Source organism: Lepisosteus platostomus, chromosome 4 (assembly GCF_059453375.1).
Source record: "Lepisosteus platostomus isolate fLepPlt1 chromosome 4, fLepPlt1.hap1, whole genome shotgun sequence".
Taxonomy (NCBI): Eukaryota; Metazoa; Chordata; class Actinopteri; order Semionotiformes; family Lepisosteidae; genus Lepisosteus; species Lepisosteus platostomus.
Genome location: NC_142614.1, coordinates 7,488,529 through 7,515,163, shown reverse-complemented (window position 1 = coordinate 7,515,163; position 26,635 = coordinate 7,488,529). Strand labels below are relative to the sequence as shown.

General features: G+C 45.9%; 3 protein-coding genes across 5 annotated transcripts; all 3 read right to left on the bottom strand.

Annotated features, from left to right (window-relative positions):
* Positions 1-969: 969 nt before the first annotated feature.
* fis1 (fission, mitochondrial 1) lies at positions 970-9,539 on the bottom strand. Its single transcript, XM_088628034.1, has 5 exons — positions 9,418-9,539; positions 7,536-7,668; positions 7,364-7,440; positions 6,780-6,885; positions 970-6,366 (listed from the first exon to the last, which is right to left on the bottom strand). The coding sequence occupies exons 1-5, from the start codon at positions 9,460-9,462 to the stop codon at positions 6,269-6,271; spliced, it is 459 nt and encodes a 152-aa protein (XP_088484160.1). The 5' UTR covers positions 9,463-9,539; the 3' UTR covers positions 970-6,268.
* A 438-nt stretch (positions 9,540-9,977) lies between these two features.
* LOC148672356 (cytidine deaminase) lies at positions 9,978-13,992 on the bottom strand. Its single transcript, XM_088628072.1, is given in 6 exon segments — positions 9,978-10,388; positions 10,867-10,924; positions 11,508-11,619; positions 12,511-12,633; positions 13,298-13,349; positions 13,890-13,992. Coding segments are annotated over 5 exon segments (414 nt in total). The 5' UTR covers positions 13,305-13,349; positions 13,890-13,992; the 3' UTR covers positions 9,978-10,274.
* A 1,588-nt stretch (positions 13,993-15,580) lies between these two features.
* LOC148672355 (thialysine N-epsilon-acetyltransferase-like) lies at positions 15,581-25,085 on the bottom strand. Of its 3 annotated transcripts, XM_088628070.1 has the most exons (7): positions 25,069-25,085; positions 23,002-23,161; positions 20,842-20,893; positions 20,036-20,119; positions 19,568-19,669; positions 18,821-18,861; positions 16,503-17,487 (listed from the first exon to the last, which is right to left on the bottom strand). In XM_088628070.1, exons 2-7 carry the CDS (start codon positions 23,062-23,064, stop codon positions 17,308-17,310), a joined length of 522 nt encoding a protein of 173 aa, XP_088484196.1. In that variant the 5' UTR covers positions 23,065-23,161; positions 25,069-25,085; the 3' UTR covers positions 16,503-17,307. The 3 variants fall into 3 exon arrangements, with proteins under 3 accessions (XP_088484197.1, XP_088484196.1, XP_088484195.1); XM_088628071.1 differs by lacking the exons at positions 16,503-17,487; positions 25,069-25,085 and adding an exon at positions 15,581-16,240 and having other exon boundaries at positions 23,002-23,208; XM_088628069.1 differs by lacking the exon at positions 25,069-25,085 and having other exon boundaries at positions 23,002-23,201.
* Positions 25,086-26,635: the final 1,550 nt, after the last annotated feature.

Sequence of the window (26,635 nt, the reverse complement as noted above, 5' to 3'; positions counted from 1 at the left end):
GCAATAGAAATTAAAGATGTGCCATTAATCAAACACCCATTAATGCTGCCTTTCAACGCGATCGCACAAGTGTTTGCCTCTTGCAGTTTCGATGTACCAGGTTAGAGTGAAACCAGGGGCATGCAGTGCCAGGGGTACTGTCGGAGCCGGAGCTCATCAATCAATCGGCTGTGCGGCACTCTTTATAGGGGAAGGTCAATGGAAACACACACTGAGCACAAACTTCGTCTTTCCCGAACCTTCTCCGTAATGTCTTTAAGGGGATCTATGGCAACACATTACATACATCCACTGGCCAAAATATTAGAACCCCTATGAATAAAGGCCTAGTCTAACATGGGTAACAAGCTGTTATTGAGTGTGTGTGTGGCAGGTTCCTAACATTTTGTCCATATTACAGATACATGGCAAAATTCTTTTATGGACTAAAATATTTGAAAACTCTATGATTTCATTTGCCGTGCAGGAGAAAACAGGCAGATTGTCTCACGGACATCCATGCAAACATACAAATTAATTTCAGGCATAACTTTCAATAAGGTGCAAAACAGGCTGTTACTTTAAAATGATAAAAGAAACAGAGAAGAAAAACAGTATATTATATGAAACCCACTATCTCCCCCTGGGTGTTAATGAGTAACATTTATGAGTGGCAGCAATGTCATATAACTTATAGCAACGAAAACCACCTGCTGTAATTCCCAACAGCCCAACGGGGCAGGCAGGGGGCCTGGAATTCCACAGAGGGCAGAAGTACTGTTGTGTGTGCAGAATCAGCACGTTACTGCAGGAAAGTCATGCACACACACATACACACTCAGCACAGTTTTCATTGGAGAATTTGAACACTGCCAACAGGATCTCTGTATTGTTGGAGAAAGACGCCAATCAGGCCCTTGGTGTGAGCCAGGGACGTCACACCACTCTGACACGCCAGAATCGCTCGAAGAAAACCACCAACATCTCCGACAAGATATTAAAACTTTTTTATTTACATCCGGACAAGAACCGTTGCATCTGCAAGCAAATTCATCGTGCTCGGCGCTGCGCTCGAGTCTTGCACAGCCGACGAACACGAAATCAAATCAGTTAGCCGGAACAAAAGGACGTCAGACGACCAAAGAGCAAATATTTGTTTTAAATTGCCACCAACCACTCTGACATTTCAATTGCATTGGCAAATCCATCGTTGTTTTTAGTTTTAAACAGCACAATGGGTAAAGATTAGAATTAAAAAAAATAAAGAGCCCAAATCCACCTTTTCAGCTGATGCCAGGTTTAAATCAACATTACTACCACACCCCCTCCAAATATAAACTTGCGATCCCGTCAAATGAAGGCGCTCTGCCTCACTGCTTTGTGGGGTCAAGATGCTCTGTGGCCTTGATCACTCACTTTATCTCCCTTCTTCAATGAGCACTTCTGCCAGCACAAAACACCCACATTCCGCACCTGCTAGGATCTACGATTGAGAACCACTCTCCCGTTGTGTCTGTTCCACATGCAGGCAGGTCCTGCCTGCTGTTTCACATCAAAAAGCACATGTTCACTACAAACTCCCACACCGTTGATGAATTTCTTCTAAAGGTTTCACTGTATATGAAACCTGCTGCCTCTTCCAGTATTGCCAGTGGGTATTTAACTTGTTGCCAGAAAATCTAGGGGCTTAGAGACTTTGGTGTGCTTGACGATGATCTTCAGTTCTCATTACTTCTGTGTAATAATTGCGTCACTTCAGAGCATCCAATTTTGTCTTGGGCGAGATGTGTTGCAGACGGCAACCTGATCACAGCTTCAGCAGAAAAAACAACTACAAATGCTGAATTAAATTTAGTTTCCTGGTCGGTATGATAAAAGGTTCACACCTACACTTGCAGTTTGATTTGTTTTGTTTATTTGTTGTGCCACAAAATGTATGAAAGAACCCAAAACGTTTTCTTTTTTTGAGCAGAGGCATTTTTATCTGCTGGAGACCATCACTTAAGGAGTGTGAATGGGTTCTGTCATTCACTAGTCAGGCAGGCGGTGAACATCTGTGCTGTCTGGGGAGCACAGATGGCCCACTTAGGGAACTTTTACAGGGACTGTTATGAGTGCATGACATTCTCCCTCTTGTCTCTCAAATCACCTCCACTGCAGTATCCACATCCCTGGATGTCTAGGCACTATTCAACAGTACCTGGAATTTGAACAGAATGAAGGAGATGAATCCTATATATATATACCTTATAGTAATCCTCCAAGGACCAGAATTCCAGAGCATTCTTAAGAGTTGGGTATGATAATTATGCTGTGGTAAATAGCAGCAAAGAGATAAAAACCTTCCCTAAATCAATCTACACATGGGAGCACTGATGTTCCCTTGTTGCACCTGTTTACAGGAGAGCAGCAGTACCTCCTGGGAAACACACAGTCTGAGACACTTTGCTTTGTGCCAGAATGGCTCAGTCTTCATGCTCCTGCTCCTGAACTACATGATGCAGGTGGAAAATCAAGCTCCTTGAAACACAGGGATTTGGATACACAACCCATATTCCCACAGAGATATCACTCTATATTTTCTGTATCAATCTGAAAGCCCAAAACTTTCTGGTGCGCAAGCATACCCAAAAACAAACTGAAGGTAAGGACTGCACAAGCTTCAGTTCGCATAAAATCTATGGATTAAATATGCGTGCTGAACTGTGATTGGGTGAAATGGGTGAGCTAAAAAGTGAGAGCGAAGATGCAGAATCTGTAACTATTACTTATTTCTGTATGTTAGATGTAACTACTTTTAGAATTCAATGAGAATTCACACCAGTTAAGGCTGGATACTGTGCAACTTTTTAGACAAGTTGCAGGTAAGCATCTCTGGACTTCAGGGCCTGCATTGCAGAACCATTCTGTTCCACGCTGTGTAGTGCCTCCAGTCAGACTGACTGCAGTTACGTCAATCTAACATGCACAGAGAAAGACAGGACAGTGAGAGCGCAAAAGAGATAGTTCTTTCCTCACTAAGGGAAAAAGGAACTTGCAGATCAAGCAAAATGATGAAGAAGCCAGGCAACAACCCAGGGAAACAATTTCAAGAAGAATCTTATAGACCTTGCGTCTCAACCAACATCAAAATACAAAATTGTCCGCCAACTGCAGAAAGCCGAAAACACAAAAGAGGAAAAATGAAAAATTACATTAACAAAAAAATCTTTCCTCCTGAAACATGAAGTGCAAACTTGCAAAAATCAAAATCAAAATTGGACAACAACCACACAACCTTTCAGCATCTCCAGTTAGCCTGCCTTCAGGATGTAATACATTCTGCTTTCCTGCTCAATCCCATCCTGGTGGAACTGGCCCACAGGACAGGAAGTGGGCGGAGGAATGGACACACAGAGCAGGAAAGGTAGATCAAGCTCCCCCACAACTTTCTGCTTTCCTCATGACTGGCCAGCCCTTGCTAGAAAAACAAATGTTAACTGAGAGAGGCTCAGTAGCACACTCTGCTGGCCAAGACATGGCACTGCAAAAGGCAAAAAAAAGCAGGAACTCTCCTCTTCAACATCTGACCATCTAGTTTCAACTTGCATTCACACTTTTTAGAAGCCAGTCTCATGAAGAATGAGAAAGTATTCTAATTGAGCATTCTGAGGCATTGGTCATTTTCTTAAAACAGATGCATTTCTGTATTCATACATGACTCAATCTACATAGTCTTCAGATGTTTTAAAATGAACTTCAAATCCCCTGCATTCACAAACCCCTTTAATACTTCAACAACAAACTCTTAAATTAAATCAACTTACACTTCCTTCATGTTGCAAAGATATCTTTCGTATCACAATGTGAATACTAGCAATACTAGGACAACGCTGACAAGAGTCTTTAGGTAATAAAGCTTCTTTACATAACTTCTGTATTCTGCTTTCATCAGCTAAATAAGAAGCAATCTATACTTGAACTGTATCTCCTCAGAGCACCTAATAAGCTATAATCAAACCCCTTAGCATAGCATAACCTTCCATTCCAACTACTCTGGAAGTAGAGCATAAGGGCACTAGAGTACACGATTACACAATAATAAAAAGGTCTGCGCCAGACCTTTTTCGCCACTCGCTTAATTGGCCACTACTTAGTTTCAACGTGTTTTTGTTTTAGTATTCTCAACAAATGTGTGAATGCTTTTAGAACTGTTAACACCACAGTCATCCGATTCCATTCCAAACGCTTCATCGGGCCAGCACAATTATGAATTTTAGCACTGTGCTTGAGACACGTTGTTTCAAAAACGGGACATGGAGGAGTTGGGGGGGAAAAAAAGCACATAGGTGTTCTTCATTAGGTCAATGACACCATGTAGGCTTGCTCAAGGACTTGCAGAGTTAGCAGGTACTGTGGGACGGGAGCCCAGGGAATTCCTCCTCTGTGCCAACATTATAAAGCACAGTTAGACATGCACTAAAGAACCGGCACAGGTTAGAATATGAACAGCGGGCAGGTTTAGCACAAAGAGAAATGCCTTTGGCCACGGATGGAGGACACTTGCAATTTTAAGATTGCTCAAGACACTGATGGCCATGAGATAAATGACACACAACCCGAAGACAGAACTTCTTAATTTAATTATTAATCATAATCATTATTGTTCAAAAGCAGCACTTACAAACAAGGGACTGTGCACTGCACCGGCCGTCTAACCAAGTACCTGCACCTGTACTGGGTCTGGAAGGCAGTGCAATTCTGTCTTCCAGGAGGTCTGCAGATGAAGTTCTACTGCACAGCAAAGCAGCATTAATGCAGGTGTTAACAGCTCTAAGAACAAAGCACTGGCCCAAGCACATCTGAAATGACGAGAAAAAACAATCAGAATTATGAAAACTCTGAACAATGTTCTTGTCAGTTATAAAGTAAAAAAAAAAACACTCTTCCACTCCAACACCCCTTTTAATATTTTAACTACCATTTTACCTTAAAGGCAGGAAATCTGAATTTATGGCCTGTGCAAAAACAATAAATATAATCAAGGAACAGTACGTGCCCTTAGCAGAGATATCCCCCTGTCACATGTAGTGGAAATATTATGAGAGAAAGCTGGGAATGAACAGCCAGAGGGGAAAATGCTCCTCGGATTCAACTGTACATCCCAGTATGTTAGAGGCACAGATAACACCCTCCCTGGGGGATTTTATTTGTATTACAGAGCAAAAAGAGGGAGCAGAAGGGTTCAGCGAGTGGAGATGCAGATCAGGGCCACTCAGAATGTGCACCACTTGTTCCATCAAAGGTTTAAATCAGTTCCCGAATAGGTTTAACCAAGCTGGTTAATAAGTTGGCCTTATGGACCTCTGGACCTCTCACCTCACAATGTGAAGGCCTGTGCTGTCTTTCACTATTGGCTGTGCTCTCTCAGCACTATGTGCTCTCTATGTCGTGGAAAGCCTCCTTTAAAAATGACTATCACTGAGGAAAGCACAAGAGGGACACCCTTCTCTGTGGCACATGGTGCACGGTGCCAGAAGCCTGTGCAACTCTCATGGCATAAAAGCAAAATTAACACCAAGGTCTGGGCAGAAAGGACTGAAGAGAACACTACTAGAGGCCAGTAGTAGCCTCAAGAGAGAAGCTCGAACACAACTTTTCTGTAGAGTGTCCAGAACCACAATATGCAAGGGGTTTAATCTAAGGATACAGGTGATTATGAAACATAACTGCCCCTGCAGACTGCTTTAACAAAATATCACAAGGTAACACTTCAGAACAGGAGACACCTGAAAGCCGTGTGGTAGCTGTGACAGACAACTGATACACACAGCAGTTACGATACACAAACACTTACGTGTTTGATGACCTCGTATAAAGCCAATCTAGATGTTTATCGCTTTTCCTCAGCAATAAGTCACACACATTTACCAGGCTTTTATTAGCACTCAACAAGCTGCGTTTCAAGTATGAAGTAGTAACACAAATCGAAAAGGCGCCTCCTATTCCACAGTGTTATTACCTGTTACAACAACAGGGGTAAAAACAAAATCCTCAGACCTTGCGACCAGTGAAAGAAAAACCTGGTGTGAAACAAGTGAACAAACAGGCACCCAGCGGGGTGCGGCGGAGACAAAGCAGGAAGGGAATGAAGACACGTCTGCGCCTCTAAACTGCAACGAGCTGCTCTGCTGCTTGGTGTTCGGCCCAGATCCAGAGTGCTCTACAGCAGAGAGGTGGGGGTGGGGAGGTGGTTTTTAAAGGGAAGGGTGTGGCCATCTTCCACGGGAGCACATCCTTCTCTTGCTTGTTAGGACTTAGTCTTGGCCACAGCCAGTCCGATGAGACCCGCCAACCCAGCCACGCCTAGGCCGATTCCCCCGACGATCGCCATGCCCACCAGCCCGTCTGCAGGACCACAGAGAAACCAAAAATGAAAATTGCCACAAATCATATGTGTAACCGGCCTGTTGACGTACAGCTAATCCCCACTAAGGGAGAAGAACAGCAGCGTTACTGTACCAGTAGTTGTGCTACATGTAAGTCTTTCAGATGTATTTCCCTGTGCTGTGCCCAACCACACAGAGTACTACGTCCTTTATTTCCATGCCCTCAATAGATCACTGCCCTGTTAGGCAGAGAAAGACTGAAACAACAGCTCATTTTTAAAAAAGACAAGAAGAATCACAGCACAGCAAATCCTTCGGATGAAACCTGTAGTCTAAATTCTTACACCAATAATGGCAGATTTTTTTTTTGCTAGCATCCTTGTACCCATCTGATCCCCTGACCCCAACCCCCCCTCCCCGTGGGGCCCCCACCTTTCTTCATGGCTTTGTCAATGAGCTTCTCCAGCTCCAGGGCCTGCGTGTTCCCTGGCTCCTTCTTCAGAAGCGTGCGGATGTACTTCAGACCCTTCTCGTATTCCTGAGCCCGGGGACAAAAGCACAAGGAGACTGAGCCACTCCGCACAACACTAAGAACACGTTTAACTCAATCGGCTGATGAGCAGCAGACTGGTTCCATTCAAGAAACAGCTGGATGAGACCCTCTGCTGAATGAGCTACATGCAAACCAAACAAGCCAGTTGAATCGAATCGTTTTGAACTTCTCTTCCATCCGTGTGCAATGGCGCCCCCTCTCGCGGCTGGATGAGGGAGCCCGTTCAACAGGCAGGGCTTTCAGCCAGAGTGTCCCATCCCAGACACTGGGATCTCGCAGATGGGCTCAACAGTGCCCATCTGGGAGGATGACTGCACAGGCCTCAAGCCTCCCACGCACAACACTCAATATTTACAGTATACCTTAACATGTTTATTGGTTTCCCTTTCCCTCCATTCATAAAATTGTATAATATTTTCCATACAACACACACTAATATTATTTCACAGTGATAAGAGCTCACCTTCAGTCTGTAGTTTGCCACTGCCAGGTAAAACAGGTAGTCTCTCTGGTCATCCTTTGTGCACTTAAGAACCAACTCTGGAAGAGATTTAAAAGAAACAACGACTCAACTTGAGCTGGAGGACGTGCTGCCAGACAGACTCGACTCTCTCTTCTGCTCCCTCCTCACTCACCTTCCAGGTGCCCGATGCCCTTCCTGATGTCGTCCGTGTACTTGCTCCGGACGAGGCACCAGGCGTACTCGAACTTGGTGTCCTTTGACACGCTGCCCTTCACCAGCTCCGCATTGTACTTCTTCTCGAACTTCTAACGGGAGGGAAACCACAGGGGAAACGTCAGCCAAGCTGGCGGATTCCTAGTGTCCCAGTGCTGCCCTCCTGCCCCACATGACTACAACAACGGGGCAGACAAGCCTGTATACCTCAACGGAGAACACTCACAGCCAGGATTTATGCTATCCGTGTAAACCTTATGGGGCGGCACAGTGGTACAGTGGCACACTGGTTACCACTACTACTTTGCAACACTGGGACTGTAGGCTCATTTCCTGGGGTGCTGTCTGCATGGGGTTTTTATGTTTCTCCCCATGTTTAAATGGCTTTACTCCCACAGTCCAAAGACATGCTGGTAGGTTAACTGGCTTCAGGGAAAATGGGCCCTGGTGTGGGTGCGTGTGCTTGTGTCTGTGTGTGCCCTGTGATGGACTGGGGTCCTGCCCAGCGTGTACCCCGTCTTGGGCCAAATGATTGCCAGGATAGGCTACAGCTCCCCCGTGACCCCGAACTAAATAAAGCAGATAGAAAATGGGTGAAAGAAGGCAAATTGTATTTGGTTAGGATGACATAATCTTTCGTGTCCCTTGCGTTAACTAGCAATGCTAAACATGAGGAATAACGAGAAAATTTTTATAAAACAATCTGACACCCACTTCAGGCTTCAGACGCCTATCTATTAAGACTATCAGCTGAGTACTAGTGTCAGTTGAAACTGTACAGTGATTTCAGTGGTACAAATGTTTACAGCAGGAACCTTGCAAAAACAGATTTGACTGAAGCTGACATAATGCTGTGTGACACCGGAAAAGCACAATTCTAAATTGCGTCACGTCGTTGCCACAAGTGAACCTGGGACACGCACGTACTTGTCCGTAAAGACCACGCAACAGTACCAGCGGATATTACAAATCAAGTAGTTTGGAAATGCGCGAGAGAAAATAAAGATGACTCGGATTCTCATAAAATGTGCACGCCATCTTTTCCGATTTATAATACTTGAAACAGTTACTTTGCCTCATTAAATTTGAGCAAAACTCTTGTAATGCCAAGTTAAATACAATGATCACATACTACAACTACAGATAAATACGTCTTATTTATGTTATATTACGCAATCAGCGATATAAGTCTAAGACCTAACACAGGCCTAAATCATAAAGCTCGGAAATAAGTAACAGTGAGTGGAATTATGTATTGTAAGCAAAACGATTTCAGATTTAGTGTCCAATGGACTTTGATGCGAATTCCGGAGTTCGCATCATAATTCTGGGGAGCTCTCACGTCAGAACTGATTCATTTTAGATGACACGTACGAAGAGTTTAGCCTTGTACTTGGGAACACAAAGGTTAAAAACAACACATCAATGAAAATATAAATAAAATAAGCCATAACTTTGTTTCCATTAGTTTTACAAAACACCTTAACCTTTGCATTTTAAAGTTGTATCCAATCACAACTGAGTCCCAGACACGCACAGAATCGCTTACATCTGATTTAAACATGTACATTAGTATATCTTGTCGTATCTCCATAACGCTGTACTGCTGTAAATATACCGTGTAGCTCTGTGACGTTGTTTCAACCAATTGACAGAAAACTCCTTTCGTCCATCTTTGTTTGTTGACGTTGTGAAAAGTACAGACGGGCGTGTCTCTGGGCTCCCCAACTCACCCGCAGCTCGTCAGCAGTAATCCCCGACACAGCCTCACCGGGCTCAAACACTCCGCCACACTCGTTGACCATTTCAGGAAACAACTCGTAAGAAAGAGAAAAACTCACCAGTAAATCTTCAGGAGCCACGACTTCACTCACTACAGCCTCCATGTTTCCGGAAACAGTAATACGCAACTGCCGGAAGTCCAGTGAGACCACGTGCTACCGTAATGCTAGTAAATGTAGGAGACCTCAATTTGCTTGAGGATACGCTTTGGATAGAACCGTCGGACTTTAGCGTGTCATATAGTATTAAAACAAAGACTTAAACATTGAAAGAAGTTCAATCATTTTATTTTTTTTTATTTCTTTAATTATTTTTTTTAATTCTTAATTTTTGTTATTTCTTTTCTTAAGTCCATTTTTAGTGACTCTCAGTTCACAGGGTTAACATGCCCAGTGATTAATATTAACTGGAATGGAGGCTTTTCACACAGAAGGCACAGGAAGTAACATGAAATTACAGCGTGATGTCTGTATACAGTCTGATTCTGGCGGAGTACAGCACACACTGCTGTTGTGACTGTCCCCTTCTGTGTTTTTTCATCTCTTTACCTCTCTTCTGCTAGTTTCTCCAGCCCCTGCCCGATTACCTAGTGATGAGGTAAAGAGTTCAGAGTCCAGAGTTGAAGGATAAGATAAGATCACTTTATTTGCCCTATACAATTTTTTGCATTAGGAATTCGTCTTTTTACATACCCCAGCTTGCTCACCATGAGACACACAGACAGGGAGAGAAGCTTGGGGTCAGAGTGCAGGGTCAGCCATTTATACAGCACCCTTGGAGCAGTTGGGGTTAAGGGCATTGCTTAGGGGCCCAACGGAGTAGGATTCCTCTGCCGGCCGTTGGATTTGAGTCAGGCACAGGTGCAGATCCTGAGCCACAGAGCCACCGCTCCGCCTGAGCAGGGGGAGGGGCTGTGTTATTTCCTGCCCAGGTGCGAGGGAGAGAAGGCCAGGGGCAGCAGGTCCAGCAGGCTGGTCTTCCTGAAGGAGCTGTCCGGCTTGACAAGGTACACATCCCACTGCTGGCCAAACTGCCAACACAGGGAACACAGCGGGCTTTATCCCTGCGTCTGGAGAGCCGAACCGATCCACATCCCCGGCGCTCCACTCTAACCCACTGCCTCAGGGCCAGCTCTGAAACAAGGACCTGAGCAGTTTGTTTAGGCCTCAGAACGATTGACCACTACACCAAGGGCGGTGGGTGTCGGCTTGATTGTTGAAAATGTTTCCAGAAACAATTGGATAAGATTTGTTGGTCAACAAACTATGCTAGCTAGCAAAGAAGTGAACTTCTTTTCATTCTTTTGTAAAGTGCATTGTGTCAGACGTGCCCATGAGACTGTCTCCATTTCGAGCAGCATCTCTGCTGAGATGTGCTCCAAGTACTCCATAATGGTCACTTTCCCTATGGATGGTATAGCCCAGGTACTCATGAAAGCTCTGAAAAGCCCCATGAGCTGGGAATAGCCCCTCCATCACCTACCCTACACCCCTCACTCACACACGTACCTCCAGCAGCACCTGTCAGCAGGCCCCGCAGGGTCCCACGAAGCTGTCCTCAACGTCACTGCAGAGCACAGACACCAGAGCACTATGAGGAGGAAGCAATTGCTCAGCAGGGTGCAGACCCGCCCAGCCACTCATGTTCAAGAGCGCCTTTTATTGGTTTGTTCAGATTGGACACTGGAGCATATCAGCAGAAACATGGATACTTTATAATAATTCCTTACACTTATGTATCGCTTTTTCTGGACACTCCACTCAAAGTGATTTACAGGTAATGGGGACTCCCCTCCAGCACCTCCAGTGTGCAGCCCCACCTGGATGATGCACCAGTACTCTCCCCACAAACCAGCTCTCGGTGGGGAAGAGAACAGAGTGATGAAGCCAGTTCAGAGATGGGGATTATTAGGAGGCCATGACTGGTAAAGGCCAATGGGAAATTTTGCCTGGACGCCAGGTACTGTAACACCTCAACTCTTTTAGAGAAACACCCTGGGATTTTTAATGACCACAGAGAGGTTTACTGAGAAAAAGTGTCTAGCAAAAGCAAGTGGCCAGGTCGCTAGGTATGAACAGATTTCCAAGAAACCAGGACAGTTCTCCCTCACCCGGTTGGTATGGCTTTTACCACAGACGGCGCTGATTACCAAGTGACAGCGATGGCGGTGAATTCGGTGTAGCCCTCTGCCACGGCTCTCTGCACGGCTGTCCTCTCTGCGCACACCGACAGTCCGTAGGAGGCGTTCTCCACATTGCACCCTGTAGCAGACACCCCCCCAACACACACACACACACACACACACACACACACACACACAAAAAGACGTCAGGTTTGTGAAGGAGATCCATAGAGGAGAGGAGTGAAGGAAACTACTCTCCTCTATGGGCCTAGGTCCTCCTGCTGGCCACCACAACATCACAGATTTGTAGCCTTGCACTCTTTTAGGAAGAAGAAAAGCTGCTTTTATTGCACATTGACTCAACCTGGTGGGGATCAGAATGTCAGAGAATGGTATTTCATTGGAATGACCCATCTTGTCCAAAGTAGTGGGAACACTAAGGGCTGTGAAGTAGCAGCAAACCCGGCATGTTCCTCGGCTGTGGGAGGAAAGGCAATCTTTCCAATCTAAGCGATCTGGAGGAGTGTCTCGGCGGCTCGGATGGCTGATCGAGTCGATTCAGGAAGCCTCAAGGGTTTATACGCAGTGGTTTGCGTATTTATAAATAACAAACACCAACAGGAAGTGTGATTCAAACCACAAGAAGCTACTGAGCTGTTACCCACAAGCAAACTGCCAACTGCTCATATTGCCACAGTCAAACTGCTACTAACTAGTGAAACCAACACTACAGATGTCCCCTGGAAGTGGATAACCTTCTATGAGAGGAGATCTCTAGGTTTACTGTTTCGGTAGGATGTATGGATGTTTGGACTGATAGATCAGGCAAGACTGATAGATGTGTCAAACCTGCACTGTCACTTCTTTATAAGCACCATCTCCAGTATTTCCCAGCGAAATGCGGTAGCTACTACACTATCACCTCCGACAGTAACAACAGAAGCAAAGTCATCGCGCGCTTTGTCTTAAAAGGTACTTATCGCCAGCAGCGCACACTGACGTGCAATCTGAGCCCGCCCCCTGCTCTCACCTGTGATCACAGCGCCCCCTGTGGTCAGCAGCGCGGCGCCCACGGGGAAGTGGCTGTAGGGACAGTAGGCGAAGCCGCGAGCCGCGAGGCACTTGGACACCAGCTCCTTGACCGCGGCGGAGTCTGTGCGGAGAGAGATCGGCGCGTGTCACAGCATCTGCGCCGGACAACCTGTCCGCCGGTTAAAGGCACAGAGCGTCTGCCTCTTCCTCTCTTCTCAGAGCTCATCCACACCGCGCGGCTGTGCTTGTTCAGAAGTGTACCGCCCCAATTCGGCCACTTTTACTGGGCCCGTATCATAAGAAAATATGAGCAACGCTGACGTATAAATAAAGATCACGGATGGGAGATTTATATGAGATTCAGATCAGGATATATAGTCCAGAATTCCTTTTACGTGATTCCCTATTTCAAACATCCTGCTTGTTATAATAATATTTAATATGTTAAGATCATTTGCCTGGCTTCAATTCCTGGGCTGCTATCTGCATGGAGTTTGCATGTTCTCCCAGTGGGTTCCCTGCGGGTTTTCCAGTTTCCACCCCACAGTCCGAAAGACATACTGGTAGGTCAATTGGTTTCTGGGAAGACCGGCCTTGGTGTGTGTGTGTCCTGCGATGGACTGGCGTCCCTCCCAGGGTGCACCCTGCCCTGTGCCCTCTGCTTGTTTTGATAGGCTCCGGCTCCCCTGGGGATCCCGAGCCGGAAAAAGCAGTTAAAAATTGGATGGGTGGAAGATTTCAATTCAATTCAAAATACTTTATTCGTCCCCATGGGAGCAATTTACCTGTCATGTTACTCAATGTCTTCCTCTGGTGCTGGAAAAAAACTCACTTTCCCTGGAAAATAAACAACTGTACATAGTATATTAGAACGTCAGGAATGTTACAAATGGGACAGGGCTGTGCAGATCATCATGCTCATATGGTTGCTACAATATTTGTTTCAACAACCTGATTCTGTAGCTTGTTCCAGACTCCTGCAATCCTATGTGTAAATAAATTCCCCCTGTTCTCAGTATTAGAGGCACTTAACTGTATTTTCCACTTGTGTTGTTGGTGTTTCATGGCTGATTCGGAGACTTTAAATGTTTCAATAAAACTTTAACAATAAATTCCTAGAATTCTCTTCTCAGGTTACATATTACATTGGTGCTCCCTTATTTCTGTGTAAACATCTTTTAAAAGCTAACCGGTTAGCACCGCTGAGTTACCCACAAATGAGCTCAGGGCAGATGTTAATTACCAATCCCAATAGAACTTCAGAGCCTTAAACAATCAATGAGATTTGACCAAATCGGTCTCATTCAGAGCTCAACCAGAAACAATGGACACTATTAACATAGCAACACATTATAAGTGCATATCAACCTTTCCTACCTTTCTCCTGAATCCTCGAATTAAGTGATCTTTTGTGTTTCCTGCTGTGTGTGGTCCTTGTGTGTCAGGCTGCACCACAGTTTAAAGTCCATTGACCCCTGTCGTTAAAGTTGATTTCAGACAAGAAGCACAGGCAGAGTTGGGGATGGCATAACAGGGAAGTAAATCATAACAGAAGGCAGGACTAAACTTCTGAAGTTCACAACAGAATGGAGAAGCTCCACGTGCCTCTGAATGATTTATTATATCTGAAAAGCATTGAGGTACAGTAGACGAGATCCAAAGTCATATTTATCTTCATGATACTTCAAATCCAGGAGTCCAATTTAAAAGTATAGGAAGAAAATGTACAGATGTATTCATTGAGATTAAAACATATGTTGTATTTTAATTGGGGGTTAATTCACAGAAATGCATTTGGAATATCTTTAAAGAATCCAAATTACAGATATCTTTAAAATAATGAAATGTCCCTAAAGAATGAGAAGGACGATATTTCATGGCACCTCAAAGTGAATTTGACTACTTTTAAAATGAGGAAGAAGTCACACTTATTGTCATAGAAGATGTGCCCCTAGCTGGTAGTACTATTTTTATATCTTTTTGGTTGATATTATATGGATACACTGAGTACAGGAAATGAGAGCTGTTTTAGTCACTCTGCTTGTAAATGTTAACAATAACAAAGATGATTGCAATTACACCAAAAAAATAAGACGTTCATATATTTGTTTGTCTTACACAGCATGATTGTTCTCTCAAACATTAACGTTGAGATCTCAAGATTCAGAAATCCTAAAGGATGACAATAATTACCAAATTAATTAGTACAATTCCAAAAAAGCTGGACTGTCAAACAGGCAAAAGATATTTTACTAACATCGAACGAGATTGAAAATGTGCATTAATCTCCGATACTGTGATTTTGTGTCACAACCTTCACACTACTCTATGGCAGCAAGAGAACTCATGACAGCATGAAGCAGAAACAGTTAACACAACAGGTAAGATGTATCTGCGACACGTCTTTGAAGGAACTGGACATTGAATAAACCATTGCCTAGATCCACAACCATCTAGCAGCAAGCCAGAGAACAGCCTGACAACACAGCAGTAACGTACAGTGACCACTCCATATCCTTCTAAATGTGCTACCATACATAGACCGATTAACTGATCATTGTTGCCATTGTTGTGGGAAATTCTTCATCAGAGGTGCAGGACACACTCTTGAGCAGATTCAGCTTTATTGAGCTCAAGAATGACAGCAACGAGCGCTGGGTCTACCCCAAAGAACAGACACTGCAAGGGTTTCCCGGCTCTTATATACAGTCAGAAAGAAGTTTGTCTCACAATCGGAGTGCTGTCCTGTCCGGCTCGGTCTTGCTCTAGGTTCTGTCCTTTGATATGCAGCAGACATTCATCTGCTTTATCTTGTTTGTGGTGTGTTTGTGGGTGTTGTTCCTGTCTTTTATTATGTAGTGTTAAGTCAATGGGGCTGCTAAAGCAAGTCAGCTTTATGGCATCTTAGCCTAACTTTGGTTGAAGGCTAAATTAACAGACCCCAGCAACACCTCCCACAATGTGCTCCACTGGTGATATTGCGGTGCTGGATAAGTGAGATAAATACATGTCCCACTTCACCATATGTACAGTATATGTTGCACTTCAGGAAGGAAACAACGTGTCCATTCAGGCACAGGACATTTATTTAGGCTTCTGTAAACTTACAAAGATTAGAAATGAGAAAATGAGTGCTGAGATTCAGGCATCTGGGGGAAAAGCAGCCTCATTCACACCACTTAATGGCCATTCAGTAAATCAGCCGTCGATTCACACTCGCATAAAAATAATCATGTTGATCTAACCTAAACACCTCACTTAAATAAAAAAAATCGATTTTCACATTGTGCATTGCATTGACGTAGTATAAATGCGAGCTGATAATAACAATGACAATCAATGCTGCACTGATGAAACGGGTGATCACACAGGAAGAAATCAATACCAGATCCTCCAGCAGACTGATTCTTTTGTCATTCCGAAATCACATGATTTTGTCTGAAGGGTGCTCTCGTTGAGCTGTAGTTTAAAAGCAAGATTTAAGGGGTTTATTCTGGATAGTGGGGGGGGGGTTTAATAGGGAGTGTGTGGCACAAGGGAGATGCCGGTCAGCTGCTGGGTGCCCCCTGCGCCAGCGTGTCCAGAGCCACCCCTTCGAAACGCAGTATGTGCCAGCCCTCGCTGGCAGTCAGGTCCTGGGCACCTTGCCTGGTGTAGAAATCCAGCGACGGCTTGTTCCAGTCCAGCACCGCGAACTGCAGGCGGGCACACTGGTTCTGCCGGGCGATCTGCGTCGGGGGGGGGGGTACAAAACCAACAACATGGGGGTCACTCTCCCGCCGCGGGGCCCCCCGGACACATCGTGCCAGAACAGCCAAGCCATCCTTTGTGAGGGCAGAGACAGACCAGCCACGGACAGAGCAGCAGACGCCGACACAGGCAGAGAGCACGGCAACAGCTCGGACTCCCCAGAGCCAGACTTCGCAACGATTCTGAGGCTGGACAGGTCAGCACAGAGCCCCGAATCATAGACACCACCACACTCGGAAGTACAGCAGCCTTCTTTATTATACAGAGGGCCTGTCATGGCCGACATTGCTGAGAGACGGTAGAAGCACACCCAAGCTTCAGCAGCTTGAGCAGACAGCCAGAGCACCCTCGGGTGATTCCCCGTCTCGTGTCACTTCCAGAAATGAAATCCACCGCTGGTCTTCTAACGCCCCGAATTCGGCAAAATATTACACAAATATTACAAAAATACACCCCACTCCTCACATGTATTTCCAGAGTGTCAAACTGTGAGATACCAGCTTTGTAACTGACTGCCACGCACACACAGTAAAATTCCAAGGACTGCTTCACACACGGTATAGGAAACTGGCACAGGGAGCCCATTAAAACCACTAACTACAAATACAGAGGATAAAGAGTCCCACATTATAGCCACTTGTATTTAGATGGATACTGTATACTTGTAAACAGTAGAAGGTTCAAGAATACTGTACTTCTCAAGCACGGCTACCTCTATGTAAACTACATTAGACAGACTAACACTTTTGAAACAGTCTACACATACTACAGATCCCTAATAAGCTCCTATGACCATTCTGCCCTACTGTCACCAGTATATACTGGACCTCCTGCTACATATGGAGTTACATAACGGGTCTGTTGGAGTCTGTGCTGCAAAGGAACAAACAGAGATTAAATCCACACTGAAAACTTGAAAGAAAGAACATTTTGGCTGCGGGGAGACGCCCGAGAAAGGCTCAACAGCTGAAATACGTTTTTTTCCTTCTACTTTTTCGGCACTGAATTCTACGTCTCCGACAGCAGCCATGTTGGTAAGGGCACGTCATGTCTGGGGCTGCCCCTGTGCCAGGAGCTCGAAAGCAGACCCCTCGCAGCGCATGAAGTGGTACCCCAGGCTGTCAGTGATGTCCCAGCAACCCTGGCTCACATAGAAGTCCCGGGAACCCGTGTTCCAGTCCAGGACGGCGAAATTGAGCTGAGAGCAGCCAGCCACCTTTCCCTCCTGCAGCCACGACAACACAAAACAGAGCTCGGTGAAGGCCGCCTGCGCTGGCGTTAGGAGACACACCTCTGCATCCGGGGTTATAATAATGATCCCTTATATCTGGACACTCTAGTCAAAGCGCTTTACAGGTAGGTAATGGGGATCCCCTCCACCACCACCACCAGTGTGCAGCCCCACCTGGATGATGCGACGGCAGCCAGAGTGCGCCAGTACTCTCCCCACACAGCACCTCTCAGTGGGGAGGAGAACAGAGTGATGAAGCCAGATCAGAGAGGGGGATTATTAGGAGGCCATGACTGGTAGAGGCCATGGGGAAATTTGACCAGGATGCCGGGATAACACCCCTACTTTTTTCAAGAAACGCCCTGGGATTTCTAATGACCACAGAGAGTCAGCGCCCCCTACTGGTCCCACTAACACCTCTTTCAGCAGCAACCTCAGCCTTTTCCAGCAGGGATCCTCCTGCTTCATTTTGCACAGTTGGATTCATTCCACGTGCGCAGCGGGATCTATACTTGGTCGCACTCCTCGTCACAGTCCTCCACCAGCAAAAGCGAATTCATGTTCCGTGACATCGTACCTCTCCAAGGAACCTCCGGTTTTACAAAAAGCCAAGACTCCCAAAAGACGACCACGACACAACGCAACACGCATGCTAAACAACAGTAAGCACAAAAAGGAGCATGCACAAACACAGCAGGCTCTGGCTGTTTGACCTTGCAGGGACGCAGATGCTCACGCAGAAGGCCGATAGTCACAACACAATGGCGTAGGTATCGCTTCCCTAACGTTCAACTCTTCTGTTAAAAATGTTCACTTATTCTTAAAGGGGTGGTTAGGCACTTTTCAGGACAAAATAATACAAAAAAACCATTGCAACAGGGCAGAAAAATGGTTTTCAATCTGGGTTATAACTACCGCCAATGACCCTGCCCTTGATTTCCTGTGGAAGTCTACTGCCCGGTCTAGGATCATGGTCACTGAAGGACCGTCATTCGATTTCTGCAGCACAAGAGAGATCAAATTGACCAAAGAGAGGAGTAAAGGGCAAAATCAGACCACAAATCCTCATCTGACGCACGTCAGGACTCTGAGGACGAAAGCCAGCATTTTAAATGTGACCCAGAAGCTGTGAATGTGTGAGCCTCCTTAAACCACAAGAACAAAAACAAGATGGAGTCATACCACACCGCATTCCAGAAAGGGAGACGGGGGCACACCAAAAGAGGAGCAAAAGACACAAGACGTGACACACTGGCAGCGCAGCGCTCGAAAGAGACAGCACATGCAGCGAGGCTTGCAGGCGACGAGCAGAGCTGTGGGCACTCACCTGAGCCACTCTTCTCATCAGTGCACACCCAAGCCCTTTCCCTGCAACCGCAAGACAGAGACGTCAGCTTTCATCAGCACCAACACCTCCATGAGGGAAAATGACCCACACAAAGCAATGCATTACACTTGCAAGATCTTAACGTAAGGCAATACTTTTCCCCTCGATAACAAGTTCAGGGAAATCTACTCTGGAACTATACACTGTCTATACAGATCCTCAGAAAGGAAGAAGAACAATCTGCAATGCTGGTCTGCAGACCCCCAGTTCAGGAAGTGTTATAGGTTATACTAAATCACCATGTTTTAAAGATCAGGAGCCCTCATAACCTACTGATTATGAACTTACTGAATTAAGTAAATTGCTCAATTGACACATTTTGGTGGAGAGCTGAAGGGTATTTAAAGTCAAGTTATTCCAAACCCTTAGAAGCTGCACACTTTAAGGTGACCTACGAAACCTGCTGGGGCTCCCAAAGACCAAGGATGGAGAACCCTTCAATAGACCATATAAATAGAAATGGACCGTGTGAACCCATGTGTCACATGGGCAGAATGATTTTTTGCTCTACACCGGACTTTCCAATGAACACAGCTTTCCACAGTATCTGAGAGGCCAGGTGTGGTCAGGCTTGGGTATGGTCAGCCCAAGCTGAATTCCGAGCCCCTCTGTGGTTCTGAAGCACAACAGAAGCACAACAGGCTTCTCCTTCCTGAGCACCCCCCAACACCAGACCCCCGCACTCACCTCTGTACTCAGGCATGACATACAAGTCCTCCATGTACACCGCCCGGCCCTTCCAGGTGCTGTAGGTGTAGAAGTACAGCGCGTAGCCCACCTTGCTGTGCCCTGACACAGACACACAGCCAGGGGAACACCGATCAGAGTCCTGCAGCCTTTCGCTATGAGCTATGAACCAGCTTAATCACCTGGCCATCAAAGCAAACACGCCAAAGACAAGACAGGGCATTGTGAGTTTAAATAAGGTGGTTGGTGAGGTCATTCAAGCCATCTAGTTCCAGAATCTCTGATCCAGCCATCCAGCCCGTTTGGTTGGTAAAAGCTAATTGATCCAAGGATCCCATCCAGTCATTTCCTGAAAGCAGCCTGGCTATCAGCTTAGAACACATGGGTGAGTGAGGTGCCATTGTAATCGCGGAGCTCCACAGACCGGAGTGAACTGGACCAGTCCAGAGGAGGAAAGGGCCCACCTACCTTCCTTGCTCTTGTGCTCCTCTGGCACCTCTGCTATCAGGCACTTGAAGAAGGGGTGGTTGGAGAAGCCGTCTGTCTCCAGCACTGCAGGGGGAGAGAAGGACATTGGTCAGCAGTACCAGGGTGCCATGTGTCCAGCCAATTCAATGGTTATTCAATTCACATCATCAGGAGCTCAAGGAGGTGTGAAGAGGCTGTGGTCACTCCAAGACATAACCTGGCTTGATCATGGCCACGTCCTGGGCTCATTGTGATCTCACTACCCTTAACAGTGTCCTGCTGGCCAATCAGGCCTGCCAGACCTGAAATTTGGTCTAATTTATCATCTAATAAATCCAATTAAATAATCAAGGGCGCAGTTGTGCCAAATCCCATTGGAGCCCATGGCCAGAGGGATGTGATTTAAGAAGGTCACATAACAGCAGCATGATCCAGGTTAACCTAGGCTCTTCCATTCCATGTTGTTATTCCACTGAGGTGATAAGTAAGCAATTAAGGATCATCACAGTGATTCATATACCAGAAAGGCTCAACTCCTGCAATGGAGTGGTTCTCAACTCCTGGACTACAGATTAAGAAGAAAGGAAGGATTGCAGTCAGTTTCTGTTGGCACTGCAGGACCTCTGGACAAAATGTAACAACGTCATGAAGCACAATTCAACTGCCTTTCATTCCGTCATGGTCTGCAGATTTTCCCGACATCATTAAGCGCAACACATCCAGCCCTCGATAACGCTGGTAAGGGGATTCTCCACCCCTCCAGCCCTTGAGCCACACAGACAGACGATTCCGTCCGGGATTCTTACCTTCCTGCGTTATCTTCACCTGGTCAGACATTTTCTCATAGCTAGCCAGCTCCTGCAAAGCCCAAGACACAAGTATTCAGCATCCCGGGAGGTAACTGAAGTTGCTCCAGCAGTGTGCTTGAACCTAGCAGAATAACCAACAGCAAAAAGGAGAACCCAGGGCGGCCAGAAGGGTTGACTTAAGGGGATCGATTCAGGACTCCTTTGCCCCGAGAGCAAGGAGTGTGTGGCTGTCCCACACCTCAAGCACAGCAAACTCCCAGGAGCAATGAGCAAGACCAGTCCCAGTGGCCTCCGCTCATGCGAGGCCAACAGGTTCTTAAAACAAATGGGATGCCTCGCCCATCGATTCTTAATAAGCGGCACCTAAGGGTTAATTCCACGTTGACAAGTGGAAAAAAAAGAAATAACACAGCCTTTTGGCTGGTGAACCTTCTTTTTTTCTTTAATTCTGCCTTTCAGCGCGGAATTCGTACTGCACTGCATTCCGATCCAGTTCGGGATCCGGGTACTGCGGCAAAGCGGGAGAAACCGTCATTTAACACACATGTCCCATTTCTCCCGTCTCTCCCAGCGCGAAGGAAGTCGGACCCCAGGCACAAGCTATTCCTGTTCAGTCACAGCAGAAGTACTGTACTTCGCTTTGCTTACGTCATCCAGCTTGAAGGCAGGAATTCAGCTGTTGCCTTCAAAAAATATGTTAGGCCTGAATCCCTTCACGGTGAACGGTAACCCATCTCGCTTGAGGACTGAAAAATATCTGAGAGCAAACAGATCATTGCCAATATAATGGCTGTTTTTAAATATTCCGCTTCTTCCAAAGATGCCGTATACAGTATACTATGGAAGCCCATTTCCGCCAGGGAGTAAAAAAAAAAAAACGCGCTATGGTATCTCAGAATTCCGATTTAGCATCTCAGAATTCCGACTTCGAAATAGCCCATATTTCATTGCCTGTCCTTTTGTTATTGCAACGGATTCGGGTTCTAGGGGTTGTGCCCTCGCCGCTCCCACCCTACTTCGTGCCTCACTGCATGGGCTCGAACCCGGGTCTTGCCAGCTGAGCTAAAGAAGACCTTCTTTTTTTTAAAGTAGAAAATGACATACAATGGAATTATGTAAAAAGCACAAGTTTCAGCTTTTATAATTGTGAATTCCTCTGGATGTGAAGCGTCTATTTCTGTATCGTATTTCATATTCTGTCTCTGTTTTTGTATTTCTGGTGTTTAAATAAAAACTTTTTTTAAAAGTCCACCGTCCACTATTCCATCCGGTTACTATGGAAGCCTCACTGGCGGAAATGGGATTCTATAAAAAAGTGTAATTAATTTGATTTTTATCAGGGCACTGTTCAAGACAAGGCTTCAGGCCTATAGATCCTATGATCCTGTACGATTCATGGATATAGTGTAATGGAACGGCCGACATACAGGTTGTACGATCTGGTTGCAGTGTGGTGACGGCACTGCCCTCCCCTGCGCATAACAAGGATGCTGGTAAAGGTCTCCTTTAGCTCAGCTGGCAAGACCTGGGTTCGAGCCAATGCAGTGAGGCATGAAGTAGGGTAGGAGCAGTGAGGGCACAAGCCCTAGAACCCGAATCTGTTACAATAACAAAAGGACAGACAGTGAAATATGTGCTTCCATAGCACCTGGATGGAATAGTGGACAGTGGGCTTTTTAAAAAAAGTTTTTATTTAAACACCAGAAATACAAAAACGGAGACAGAATGTGAAAAAAGATAAAGAAATAGACACTTCACATCCAGAGGAATTCACAATTATAAAAGCTGAAACTTATACTTTTTACATATTTCCATTGTATGTCCTTTTTTACTTAAAAAAGGTCTGATTTAGCTCAGCTGCCAAGACCTGGGTTCGAGCCCATGCAGCGAGGCACGAAGTAGGCTGGGAGCGGCGAGGGCACAAGCCCTAGAACCCGAATCCGTTGCAATAACAAAAGGACAGACAGTAAAATATGGGCTATTTCGAAGTCGCAAATGTGAGATATAAAGTCGCAAATGTGAGATACCATAGCGCGGTTTTTTTTTTACTCGCTGGCGGAAACGGGCTTTCATAGTCTACTGTAAATATAAAGAGCAAGAATTGATTTAGTTTAAAAAATCGGGTCGGAGCGACGTGTTCTCTCGGCGCGAACTCACCATGATCATCCGAGCTATGTCTTTGCAGTCCTCCGAGGTGGCTTCGCGGATTGAATACTGCATTGCTCGTCCGTAATTGAAACAACTGTGGCTGGTAGTTCACCTGCACGGTGTGTCGGAGCGCCGGCGAGCTGCTGTCTGGCTGGAATGAGCGAACTGTCTGCAAATTGAGCAGCGCACCGCGTCACCCTTGCGTCTTAAAGTGGCAGCGCCACAGACTCACAGCCACCCGTGACTCACATGCCCCGTGGGCATATTATATCCCCACACGCTCTTGGCAGAGATCACCAGCTGACAAAAAGATTTATAAAAACCAGCATGACAGTGACGTTGATTAGATAGTTATATGAATATCACCTAAAACCAGCGTCGAAAGATTTAAAGGAGTCACTGCATTGCTAACTCATGCGGCTCTTAACTGGCTGCTTGTACGAAATAAGACACCACAGAGAGCAGGGCCACCAGCTTTGACTGCACGTCTTGTATGGATTGGTCATATAATGGACGAGTGTCTGACAGTTCTGTTATGGACCGCTATTTTTTTGTTTCATTTTGGTGTTTCTCTTTACTCCATAACACACACAAGGCTGCAGGACCCGACGGCATACCCAGTCGCGTCCTCAGAGCCTGCGCCAATCAACTGGCGGGTGTATTCGCAGACATTTTCAACATGTCTCTGGCCCAAGCCGTTGACCCCATCTGCTTCAAGACTACCACCATCATCCCAATACCAAAGAAAACCACAGTGACATGTCTTAATGACTACCGACCAGTGGCACTAACACCTGTCATCATGAAGTGCTTCGAGAGGTTGGTCATGAAGCACATTAAGGACACCATTCCAGACACACTGGCCCAGTACCAATTTGCCTACTGGCCCTGTACCAATTTGCCTACTTGCCCATAACAATTTGCCTACCGGCCCTGTACCAATTTGCCTACTGGCCCCGTAACAATTTGCCTTTTGCCTACTGGCCCAACAGATCCACAGATGATACAATCTCCACTGCCATATGTAGCCAGGCAAAGAATAACCAGCACAGGACACAAATATATTTTTGGGGTTCTTTATCTCCAGGTAAGTATGGTGTCTGATCTGTTTTGTTAGTTTGGAAAATAATACAAAAAACAAAACAAAAGGAATGACATATAATGATATTTTGGCCTACACAAAATACGGTAGTGGCTCTTTCTACCATGTGGGAAAACATAAAAAAACACTTTTTAGTTTTATGGTTTCAACATTCCATCTAACCGTTACAAAATCGCATCTACACTAAAAAAAATAAATAAACGACATTACAGCTGAAATTTAAACACCTCACCACGCAGCGCGTGCAGAAATAGGCCGTCACCTCTCTCAGCTCTACCCTCACTTAGAACTATATTACAATGATAATTAGTATTGTAGCATATACAGGTTCTCCCAGGACCAAGGACTAGTGGAGATGCGATAAGTGAACCAAGCGACAGCTTTTAGTTTTCTGACTTCCAACACACAAAACCACACACAGGATATATACCACATGAGGAGACTGACGGAACACGTACACTTTGTTATGGTGGTCCTTCTTAACAACAGGCTATACAATGATATGGCTACACCGGACACTAAAACTGCTATGACACTATTTACATATGCAGGGTCAGCTGCTGGTCATCATGCTGACCCTCAGACTCTCCCCGCCTACAACTCCCAGCCTGCTCCGCGGTACTATGAGCGCCTAGGTGCGCTTCCTCCTCACCACCGGTCGAGGACGTTACAGTATTATACTTACAATTGCATACACTTAACAAACGGTGCTATACCCATTTCACAACTAAACATAAGTCTCTGTAAAGAATAAAGGAACATGTGAAACACATTACTTACAAATAAGTAAACAGATACTCCTAGCCGGAGTAGATGTCTAAGAAACTGACTACGGCCTCAGTCCACTCGGTTAAAATCTAATATCCATCTTGCTAATCTTGTCTCAATCCTATGAAATACCCCCTTAAACTCTTTAATACTTTTGATTTGAGACCTCATTTAGGGTGTAAATAGGGAAACAACACAGTATTTACCGATACAACTCTCTGCAGAAATTTCGTTTTTTTTTTTAAACTGTAACTAAAAAAAAAACTAACTCACTGCTTCCTAGTCCCTACTGCCCATGCGCAGAACGCTGAACTCAACCGACAGCAACCGCGATTTAAGAGGCAGCGCAGAGGATCTGGCATAACAGACAGCTATTCACCACTAGGTCACATTCTCCGCTGCTGCATGGTAAACGTCCCGGCGACTATCAACCCTTCACCCCCTTGACGGCCTCCCTTAAAAGGACAGCACTTAAGTTTGTTAACATCTGGGAAAAGACTTGTGGAGTTAAGGAGTCGCATTACAGACAGACTTGGGTTCATGAAAAGGATTAGTGTGCACCCCAGCATTGGCCCTACGACTTCTGCGTGGAACAGGAGTAGGTACATTTACTACACGGTCACTAGGAGAGGAGCTGGTAGCAGGCTCAGCGCTAGAAGGCTCGGTGTCAGCCTCAGTCCTAACCTGCACAGCACCTGTAGATTCAGGAGCAGGTTCAAACCCAAGAGGCTCAGAGAACACTTCTGATTCACTACCACAGGGGTCAGCACTAGCAACATCTACTGACTCAGGGGAACACCTCCTGAGTTAATCTCGGAAGCGAAACCCCCTCCAACACTACAAATTCTGGAGAAGACTCTGAAGGGGTACTAACAGAGGTTCCTGTGGGGGACCAGTTCCTAACACACCTGGGGGCTGGGACAGGGCCCACACATGACCTTAAATTAACCCTGTGTACCCACTTTATAGGACCACCCTCCAAAGGTTCCACTGTGTGTGTCGTACCCTGCACCTCTACCACCCTATACACAGTAGGTCCCCAAGCATCCTGTATCTTATTTCTGCCCAACGGTCTGTGTCTCAGATAAACCAGCTGACCTACACTGACTGGGGGACAGAACTCTTTGTCTTCTTGCAGTGCAACTCTTTCCGCGGCTTTTTGTTCTGCGCACTCTTTGGCTCGGGCGTGTGCTTCGTTCAACCGTTCCTGGTGGACCACCAGCCAATCATGTCTTTTATCCAGCACCACCCGTTGCCCAGCAACCCATCAACAGGTAAGTGAGGATGCGCTCCGTACAGAAGGAAGTAAGGCGAATATCCTGTACTAGCGTGAGGTGTCACATTGTAGGCATAGACTAACTCTGGCAGATGTTCCGGCCAACAGCGCTTCTTCCGTTCACAGTGTGGGTTTCCTTGAGGACCAGATCTTGCTAGTCTACCCTGATGATATCTTGGTGTTCTCTCTGGATTTTGGTGGCCATCTAGGAAGGCTGGAGACAGTGCTGAAGCGACTAAAGGAAACTGGGCTGAAGGCAGCTTGGTAGCATGGTAGCTTGCATCAATCTTTGGAACGTAGCAGGACCATTACAGACCCCAAAAGGCATCCTCCGGGGTTGCAAATGCAGTTTTTTGTCTGTCCCTTTCATGCATAGTGACTTGATGGTACCCACTGGCTAGATCGATCGTTGAGAAGAACTTGGCACCGGGTACCATTTTAATTCAAAAGGGGGTGGGAGTGTGGCACAAGTTACCGAGTCAATATGGTCGAAGTCA